The sequence below is a fragment of the Arachis hypogaea genome, chromosome 14 (genome assembly GCF_003086295.3).
Source record: "Arachis hypogaea cultivar Tifrunner chromosome 14, arahy.Tifrunner.gnm2.J5K5, whole genome shotgun sequence".
Classification (NCBI taxonomy): domain Eukaryota; kingdom Viridiplantae; phylum Streptophyta; class Magnoliopsida; order Fabales; family Fabaceae; genus Arachis; species Arachis hypogaea.
The window spans coordinates 5,788,639-5,798,448 of record NC_092049.1 but is presented as its reverse complement, the minus strand read 5'-3'; the positions used below and the strand labels follow the sequence as shown (position 1 = coordinate 5,798,448).

General features: G+C 33.3%; 2 protein-coding genes across 2 annotated transcripts; one reads left to right on the top strand and one right to left on the bottom strand.

Moving 5' to 3' along the window:
* Positions 1–280: 280 nt before the first annotated feature.
* LOC112741194 (glucose-6-phosphate/phosphate translocator 2, chloroplastic) lies at positions 281–2,691 on the bottom strand. Its single transcript, XM_025790070.3, has 5 exons — positions 2,108–2,691; positions 1,568–1,793; positions 1,270–1,492; positions 768–981; positions 281–554 (listed from the first exon to the last, which is right to left on the bottom strand). Exons 1-5 carry the CDS (start codon positions 2,585–2,587, stop codon positions 543–545), a joined length of 1,155 nt encoding a protein of 384 aa, XP_025645855.1. The 5' UTR covers positions 2,588–2,691; the 3' UTR covers positions 281–542.
* Positions 2,692–5,024: 2,333 nt separating this feature from the next.
* LOC112741190 (glucose-1-phosphate adenylyltransferase large subunit 3, chloroplastic/amyloplastic) lies at positions 5,025–9,810 on the top strand. The gene is made up of 15 exons (XM_025790063.3): positions 5,025–5,513; positions 5,855–5,968; positions 6,106–6,279; positions 6,410–6,502; positions 6,692–6,775; positions 6,875–6,930; positions 7,437–7,530; positions 7,607–7,719; positions 7,843–7,915; positions 8,212–8,292; positions 8,399–8,485; positions 8,619–8,723; positions 8,871–8,977; positions 9,147–9,207; positions 9,621–9,810. Exons 1-15 carry the CDS (start codon positions 5,259–5,261, stop codon positions 9,720–9,722), a joined length of 1,599 nt encoding a protein of 532 aa, XP_025645848.1. The 5' UTR covers positions 5,025–5,258; the 3' UTR covers positions 9,723–9,810.

The window sequence follows — 9,810 nt, the reverse complement described above, 5'->3', positions numbered from 1 at the left end:
TTAAAAATATTTTTGTTATTAACAATTTTAAAGGAAGTTTGCTCAGCAATTTAATAATAAGAGGGTATTTTTTATAATTTATTCCAAACAAATATACAACTTATTTTTGTGTCACAAAAGTTTATAGACAGGATCATAAGAAATATGCGATCTTTAAGTAAGTATAGAGATACTATGCCATTTAAGCTAGTTCGCTTTTTCTTTAATTCGTTTTCTTTATATAATAATGATACGCATTAATAATCGATAATTACTTGATATTGTTTGAGTTGACACTAAATTGTTTCCGTAAGCAAAATCAACCCTTAACCTTATTATTATTACTAGCACGAAAACAAGGAAAGCTCATTTACATAGTCAACTAGATCAAACTAATCAAAATTCGAATACTAACTAGTAACTACTATTAACTATAGCCTCAAAGAAATTAACCAAATTGAACTCCTATATTTACTCTCTTAATTAAAATAAATAATGAACAATTTCAGCTCCGGCATTCATCATTATTCACTTGTCACATTAACATGCTCAAAAGAAGCACCTCACTGTTTAGCCTGCATAAATTAATTAAGATCAAATCAAAGTCAATTCAGTTGTTATAGTAAATAATAATGTATCATTATTTGATTAATATACTGTTTCTAGACATGGACTTTGAGCTAGTTTATCTCAAACAGTAGTTGATGACTTGATGTATATACATAAAAGAACAAAAAAGAAGAAGATAAGGATGCAAATTAAATCAAAGGATGGTGGATGAATTGGACCTGTGAATAGAGGAAGGTGCCAAGAATTGCAATGGCAGCACCAAGTGCATTGATGGGCTGAACTGGCGTGTGGAAGATAATGATGGAAGAGACAATCACAGAGATTCTCTTCATTGTGTTTCCAATGCTAAATGTTAAGGGTGAAATTTGATCAAGGGACATGTATGACACTTGATTATACAAGTGGTAGAACACACTTTGAGCTGCTACCCACCTGCATCAAAATTCACAACTCTCTCCTGTTAGCTAATTAATCAAATCATTTGAATGATAATTAACAAAGTTCATTCACTTTGGTTGTACAAATTGGTTCATATAGTCTTAAATTAAACAAAGAATCTTACATAGGAACAAAATAAGACAGAGACTTACACGTAATTGTCTTTATATAAAATTAATAGTTAAAAATTATCTAATGATTTGACATGTTTTGACTAAATTACAATCTAACAGTTTGGACTATCAATGAAAACAACAGAAGTAACATAAGAGTGTTAGTTACCATATAAAGTTGGGACCAATCTGAGAGAGAGCTTTTTGCCAGCCAGCAGCCCAGAGCTTGGGGCCCTCAACAGCAATGGCGAAAGGTGTTAGGATCAATAGAGACAAGATTGAAAGGCAAGCATAGTAGTTCATTCCGCTAACAGACATGCCCTTCATCCCTTTCTTTGAGAATATATTCCTAAACACAAATGCCATGTTTGATATCATGGCCCCCATAAACCCTGCAGGTACCATCAAACAAACACACATTAATAATCAGGACTCAATTCATGACAAGCTTTCAACTTTAGTCTTACCAATCATATTGAAATTGAGCTCCGTTACTGCGGAGAGTGCGCAACCACCTATGATTGGCAGCAATGAGAGGTAAACCGGCAAAGGGAATGCTTCTCCGAGCAAGAACCTTGACACCAAGACACTGAAAGCAGGCTCTCCACTCTTGATTATGTGAGTGAATGAAACAGCAACTTTTGACATGCTCACTGTTGCTGCTACATGCCCAATTGTGTGTGCCACTGCAACCTGCAATAATAAAATTAAAAGAGTACATCAAAAGCACGCAAAGATAAAGAATGCTTTGTTATGTATTTTTTGATTGATTGAATTATGAAAGTAAAACTAAATATATATTGAGTATTATTTATAAAAGATAAAAGAAAAGATAAAATAAGAAGATAACATAAAAATAAGATAAAATGATAAAAGTTAAAATTAATATTGAATTTATATATTTTGGGCCAACTCTTTTATTTTTGTCATGGATTAAGGTAAAAGAATGGTTTAATACTTTATACAATTTCAAGAAACATGTTTCAAAGGAATGAGAATATTCTTACAGGAAGAAGGGCCTTCCAGAAGTCCAAGTTGACTTTAGGTGGTTCAGCAACCTTTGTGGCCCACGAAATCAACATGATGAGGGAGCCAGCAGCCAGGGAGAGAGTTGAGGTAAGCCATGGATAAGGAAAAACGTTGAGGACCTTCTTGTTATATATGTTGAAGACCACATTAAGAGACCACCATGAAGCAAAGTAGAGTCCCATCTTGAGCTTCTTAGCAACCTCTTCATCAGGAATCTCAATCTCCAATGGCCTTGACCTGTCAGCTTCATAGGCCTGGCACACAATGCTGGATGATAGGTGGAGAGGCTTGTGGGTGAAGAATGGAGAGTGACCCAAGTTTTGTTTTGCGATTTGAATGGTGGGTAATGTGGAAAGTTGAGACCTTGTTTGGAGATTAGGAAGCTTGTTATTCTTTCTGCTTCTGAAAGCAGAAGAGAAAGGTGATGACGCTGTTAACTTCACTGAAGACATCATCATTGTTATTATTTTCTGATCTTAAACTAAATGTTTCTGTGAATAATTAACAACACCACGAGAGAAGAATCTGAGAACGGTTTATGAAGAGGAAGCAGGGGACACTATTATATATATAGTTGGATTATCGCGGAAAATCTTTAACTGAAGAAATAAATAAAAATAAAAGATAAAAATCTTATGAGATTTTTTTTAACTGAAACTTTGGTGAAGTATCTCAATAATTGAACCACATATTTAATTTGAAATAAAAAATCAGCACTCGAAAGGAAAGCGTATATCTTAGTTTGAAATAATATTATGGACAATTATCCTAACTGCTTGCTAAAGATATTGGTATAAAATGTGATAGGAATTAGGAAAGTTAAAATATTTAAAATTTGAATATTGTAACAATTAATATTTTCTTAGAATTTTTATTTTTGTTTTATCTAATTTTTAATGATTTGTTTATCCGCACAAAAGGAAAATAGTATTTGCTTATCTTATTTTTTTTTTTTAAAAAGATGTCATCTCACTTGATATATCATCTCATAACTCATGATTAATCTTGATCGATTAAAAATATTTTTTATTTGAACTAATAGCTTTATGAATTAAAAAATTTTGAATATACCGGTGATTTAAGAATTCCGCTCTGTCACTTAGGTTGCGTTTGTTTCTAAGAACAGGATAAGACAAGACATTAAGAACAGGATAGGACAAGACATTGATTGACAGAGACACAAATTTTTGTGTTCTTGTATCAGTTTGGTAATAAACTAGAACAAATTATGAAAATCTAATTTATTTTTATTTTTTTATTCAAAAAATTTGAGATGAAAAATATAATAAAAAATATAAGTATGACAAATTAACAAGAATAATTAAAAAAAAAATAAAAAATAAGTTGGGTCCTTTGTTAGTGTTTTGGTGTCCTTCTTATCAGGATAAACACAAAATACACTAATTCAGTGTCTCTGGATATATTATCTCTATTCATATCTTCCCTGTCAAACACAATTTTATATCTCTGTGTTCCTGTCTCAGAAGTATCCTGTCTCTATAATCAAATATAGTCTTATTTATTAATAAATTATGTGTTCCTGTCTCAGAAGTATCCTATCTCTATAATCAAATATAGTCTTATTTATTAATAAATTATCTAATATTCAGTGTATATGAAAAATTCAAAATGCAGACAAATTACTGCTAAATTGTTTTTTCATTGATTGAACAATATTTTGGAAATGCTATTAGTTGAACTTTCAAAACCGGCGTCACTGCGACGGCTTCTAAAGAACAACACACACATGTAAAACATTTTCCATCTAAAAGCTGCTCCTAAGCCTATTAAACATCCCATTAATCTTTTTCATGAGCTAAAATTTAATCTAAAACTAGAAATAACTTCCAATTTATATTTATAATTAAATTTTATTAATAATATAATCAAAGTAAAATTGGGACTTGGAAAAAAGGAATGCGGATTAATTAACGGTGAGAAATGAAGAAGGGGGTTCATTGATTATAGACATGTCGTTATCATGGATCCCACCAAAATGATGATCAGCTCTGCATGCAGCAATAATTCAGCTCCCCTTGCAGCTACTAACAATTCTGCACCGTTAATTCCATTCTCACTTCCTTTCATGCAATCATGCTCTTCAAAAAACGACACTCTGAACAACACCACCATTGCATGCTGTTTAATTAATTTTATATTTATTATTATACATGAATAAATTATTCTCTATTAGTTCTCTAGTGTTATACAACTTGGTTAAATAAGGACAATTTGAGAACTGAATTGTGACCGCTCACATGCACCAGGGGACCCTATCGTATACTTTTCAATTTTCAGACTTATTAACAAGTTGTTACTGCAACTTAATTAGGGAAGGTGAACAAAATCACAATTTAGAACGAGTGTATTCCCACGGCACGTGACTATTATTAATTTATTATTATATGAAAAAGTCCAGCAACTTTTGTGTTTTATGGCCAGCACTTAAGACTTAACCATCAAAACAAAAGTGAGTGATCTCTTACCATTAGATGTAATCTCACACAATTAAAAATACTATTAATAGCCAATTGATAATTACAAAATACCAAAATTGCTGCCCCTAACATTCCTCTTATTATATATGGTATCGTCACCAATGCGAAAGAATGACACGTCACAATTCTTATTTCATTTTTCATTTTTCATTTTTCTTCACCAATAACCAATTTGGTGATTATGTTGACAATTTCACATGACTGTTATATGTCATAAATTCAACAAAAGTAGCGCGCATCACCATGATGACGAGGACGAGCTGTAACTGAAATTAGTTAGTAGTTTGTTAGGTTGTTCAATTTTCCCGCCTTCGGTACGTACACGTGTTAGTTGACAATTGATGAATGCAATACCCGTTTTGCCATTATCCAAGAACAATTCCATAGGGACCTAAGTGTCATTGGATCAAAATGAAAGGTGCGCGCGCTTGGATGTCACAGAATAGATGGATGCAATTGCGTTTAGGATAGCATGGCTGAATTCTCTCTATTTCACACACTCTAAGAGGGACTTGAATTATTCAAGAAGATCCAAGATATTAATAGCATTAGTGCATTACACACACATTTATCATTGAAGTTCCTAATTTCTCCTTCTAGCAGTGGTGATCGATCAACCAAAAACGCAATAATGGCAGCCTCCGGCAGCGGCCGGATTTCATTCTCTTCCTTTGCTTCTCTGTCACGTGGAGCCACCGCCGGAGCCAGTGGTAGGAGGAACCTAGACTTCTTGAAGTTTTCCAACGGAGAATTCATGGCTGGGAAGAAGCTGAAACGACTTGAGCTTCATCAACCACGACGTCGTTGTAATAATGATGATAATAACAATAAAATTTCCAGGGTCAACGGTAAAATCGTGTCTGTTATCAGTGAGGTGGAGGCTCAGGTTAGCTTCATCATTTCTTCAATTCTTATTACCATTACAATAAGGGAATATCATAACGTCATTCCAGGCTATCCTAGGTCATTTAATTTGCATGAATTGTTCATTTAGAAAACTTTCGCCCGTTATTGTTAACTGTTAATTAAAGTTGAAAATGTCGTTAAGATTGGAATCTTGTTGAGGTTAAAAGAGAGAAAAAGCTTCACTGAGATACTCGCTATAACTATTTACTAGCTAATGTTAAATTATATGCACCGTGTTAATTAGCAGTTCATACATAATATTGGTTGATTGCTTTAATTTCTATACATTATGTTAAGAGATAAAATGGGGAATTAATGCAGTTGAAGGAACTAGATTACGAGAGCAAGGACCCGAAGACAGTTTTGGCAATTATACTTGGTGGAGGAGCTGGAACTCGTCTCTTCCCTCTCACAAAGCGCCGCGCCAAACCTGCTGTAGATATATCTCTCTTTTTCAGCATTTCTATTTTCTAGTACATACCCTTATTTCATTTTTTTTTAGTGAAACGTACTTGAATTAATAAAATGCATAATGTTAATGTTGTTGATAATTGCTATGATGATGATGATAGGTTCCGATTGGAGGTGCATACAGGCTGATTGATGTGCCAATGAGCAACTGCATAAACAGTGGGATCAACAAGATATACATTCTGACTCAATTTAACTCATGCTCGCTAAACAGGCACATTTCACGTTCTTATAGCCCTGGTGGAGTACTCACCTTTGGAGATGGCTATGTCGAGGTATATGATGAGTTAATTAGACACCTATTGTATTGCGTGTATTTACTCAGGGGGTGTTTAATATCTTATGCTCTTTAAACAAATTAATAGATTAATTAGCAAATGAAGGGAGCACTTGTTCTGTTTTCAGGTTCTTGCAGCCACTCAAGTTCCAGGCCAGGAGGGTCAAAGTTGGTTTCAGGGTACTGCTGATGCTGTAAGGCAGTTCCATTGGCTATTTGAGGTGCTAAGCTATTTCATATCATGTCCTTTATTTTATGTATTAATCTTAACACATATAGTCTAATTGCTTGCTTGTTGACAGAGACTATAAAACTTTGTATTGTACTATATATATTGTTCTATTGACATATGGTATACAGAGTATTGTTAGTTCCATTTTTTAATTAATGACAATGTTTATTTGTTGTAGGATCCAAGAGCAAGGAACATTGAGGATGTATTGATTCTTTCCGGGGATCACCTGTATAGAATGAACTACATGGATTTGATTCAAGTAAGTCATCATCAGCATCATTGTATCTAAGATTTCAACTCCCAATTCAATTTGTATTTTAAAGAATTAAAATGACTTCATATTCTTTGTACACTTCAGGTTCACCGGGAGAGCAAAGCTGATATCACACTTTCTTGTCTTCCAGTTGATGAAAGGTAGGTTTCCTCTCCAATACATTTGCTTTTTATAAAGGTACACTGCTTCCACTCAATCCAACTGTAGAAGTGAGTGAATTGGCTAAGGGTTTGAAAAAAGAATGAATACAGAAGTTATTTCTCATAATATGAAAACTTACCTTAAGTTAAAGATCTTTATTTGCTAATATATAGTGAATTAGGTAATCAAGTATTGTAATTAGTCTGTGCAAGTTTACACCCAAGTAGAATCATAAAATAGCAGTATCCTTTTATGGAAGATCACTGATTCTCCCCCTTTTTTTGGTTTGCTCTCAAGTGCCTAAACTTTTAAAGTCTCATTTCTGTAGTAAACTAATAGGTTAACATACCATTGGGCCATATTTTATTTTATCAAGATAATAACACTGAGCTTTTGTTGCTGCCCATGCAGTTGAATCAACTGTGTGCTTTTCTTTTCGTCATGTCTATTCATAATTCTTTCCCCTTTAAATACTATAATAAAATCCTATGGTGTGTTCATGTAGCCGTGCCTCAGATTTTGGTCTAATGAAGACAGACAAAAAAGGAAGGGTGATTTCATTCAGTGAGAAGCCTAAAGGAGAAGACCTGAAAGCAATGGTAAAAAGCACAACTCATGCTTGTTAATATCAAGTTTCAGGATATTGGTTCCCTCTAATGCTGCTACATAATTTAGCAAGTAGATACAACACTCTTGGGACTTTCACGGGAAGAGGCTGAAAAGAAACCATACATTGCTTCCATGGGAGTGTATGTGTTCAAGAAGGACTTACTTCTTAATCTATTAAGGTACTGCTAATTTTAACTTATATCTTGTAATGTGAAGTTCAATAATGACATATAACATGACAATAAATTGCTTGTTTCAAATATAGCATGCTAATTAATTTTAACAAACTTTATTTCATTCAGATGGCGCTTTCCAACTGCAAATGACTTTGGATCAGAAGTCATTCCTGCTTGTGCTAGTGAATTTTGCATTAAGGTATGTCTGGAAATTCATTATTGCTTATGGTTTCACTATTAGTAATAAAGTATTATACACATGGTTCCTCTGCTTCTCCATCTATGTACCATGAACCTAACTGATTGAATTATCTCCAAATAAATACTCGTAATCCAATCATAGAAAATAACGAATGCATACCAATACCAGAACCAACCGTGAACCTAACTTTCTAGTAACTATGATTAAACAACTCTTCATTGGACAGAGCCAAAATGTGCATGTCTCTATTCTAATGTTACAAATTCTTAAAGCAATAACTTATATGTTTGCAGGCTTTTCTCTTCAATGACTATTGGGAGGATATAGGGACAATCAAGTCATTCTTTGAGGCAAATTTAGCCCTCACCGAAAATGTAAGAATTTTTACAATTATATTTTTGTTTCCTACCAAAAATACTTCATTTCCTAATTTCCATTGATTAGGATTTAAGATCAGTCACCTTACATTTGTAAATTCAGCCATCCAGGTTTAGCTTTTACGAAGCAGGAAAACCAATGTATACATCAAGGAGAAACTTACCACCATCAAATATTGACAATAGCAAGGTTAGTATAGAAAAAAAAATAATACTAACTTGGTAGTATTTTAATAACTAAGTATCAAAAGTCATATATATCACTGGCTTAAGTGTGTGTTCGATTGTTTAATTAGACTAAAACATTGTTATTCCTTATGCAGATTGTTGACTCAATAGTATCACATGGATGCTTCTTGACCAATTCCTTTATAGAGCATAGCGTAGTTGGAATCAGATCCAGAATAAACTCAAATGTTCACTTAAAGGTTGGTGCACTAATTCTTTTTAACTAAGCATGTACATACATACATAGATACATTCCTTGTTCATTAACACACATACTCTTTTCTCATATTTTGATGTGTGTATTTAGTGTTCTCATACAGCTTTCTGTTACACATTTATATATGCAGGATACAGTAATGCTAGGTGCTGATTATTTCGAAACTGAGGCTGAGGTGGCAAAATTGTTAGCTGAGGGAAAAGTTCCCGTAGGAATAGGAGAAAATACAAAGATTAAGTACAAATTCCAGCTCTCATTTTCATATATATACATATATAATTGTTAATTTAAACAAAATTCTGAAAAGCCATTAACTTTTAATTTGTATAAATTGATAGTTTTTTTTTTAAAGCGAATAAAGTGTTTATTTTCTCTTGGTGCTGATCCTCACTTCTTGCATATGCAGGGACTGCATTATTGACAAAAATGCTAGAATTGGAAAGAACGTTATAATTGCAAACTCAGAGGTACCACTCTTCCGTTTAAAATAGTATCTGATTAGGACCACAATATTAGGTTATGCACCGGCTACCAATAAATGATACCCTAACTTTCTTTATTGGCAATGGCGATAGTGATATATTCTCATAAGTTTATGCACACAACAATCTTCAAATTCTCTGTTACCGACCATAAAATTTTCACCAACACTTTTACATTACTCATTCCTCACTGCACATGTAGATACTTATCTTTCTACAAGATTTGTGAAGACAGAAACAAAGTTGTTTATCAATAGGCACCTAAGTAGACTTTAGGCATTGAAATATCAGCATGGAACACAATGACATGATATGTTGTAATGTGAGATAATGATTTTACATTATATTGTGAAAATATAAGTACGTACTAAACTTGGATTTGCACGAACTAAATGCAGGGGGTACAAGAGGCTGATAGATCTTCAGAAGGTTTCTACATCCGTTCTGGAATAACCATAGTATCGAAAAACTCAGTAATTAAAGATGGGTTCATGATATAGACTACTTCACCCACCATTTGTTTGTTTGACCTTTTTGATTGTGACATGAATGGACAAGATAAATAAATAAACTACACTTTTGGAATCA

What these genes read in the sequence shown, in the direction of transcription:
- LOC112741194 (XM_025790070.3), bottom strand. Translation starts at nt 2,587, where the DNA reads ATGATGATGTCTTCAGTGAAGTTAACAGCGTCATCACCTTTCTCTTCT. An exon ending in TCTGGAAGGCCCTTCTTCCT is followed by an intron (nt 1,794 to 2,107) that starts GTAAGAATATTC and finishes TTATTATTGCAG; the next exon opens with GTTGCAGTGGCACACACAAT. An exon ending in GCTCAATTTCAATATGATTG is followed by an intron (nt 1,493 to 1,567) that starts GTAAGACTAAAG and finishes TGGTACCTGCAG; the next exon opens with GGTTTATGGGGGCCATGATA.
- LOC112741190 (XM_025790063.3), top strand. Translation starts at nt 5,259, where the DNA reads ATGGCAGCCTCCGGCAGCGGCCGGATTTCATTCTCTTCCTTTGCTTCT. An exon ending in GAGAAGACCTGAAAGCAATG is followed by an intron (nt 7,531 to 7,606) that starts GTAAAAAGCACA and finishes TACATAATTTAG; the next exon opens with CAAGTAGATACAACACTCTT. An exon ending in GGAGAAAATACAAAGATTAA is followed by an intron (nt 8,978 to 9,146) that starts GTACAAATTCCA and finishes TTGCATATGCAG; the next exon opens with GGACTGCATTATTGACAAAA.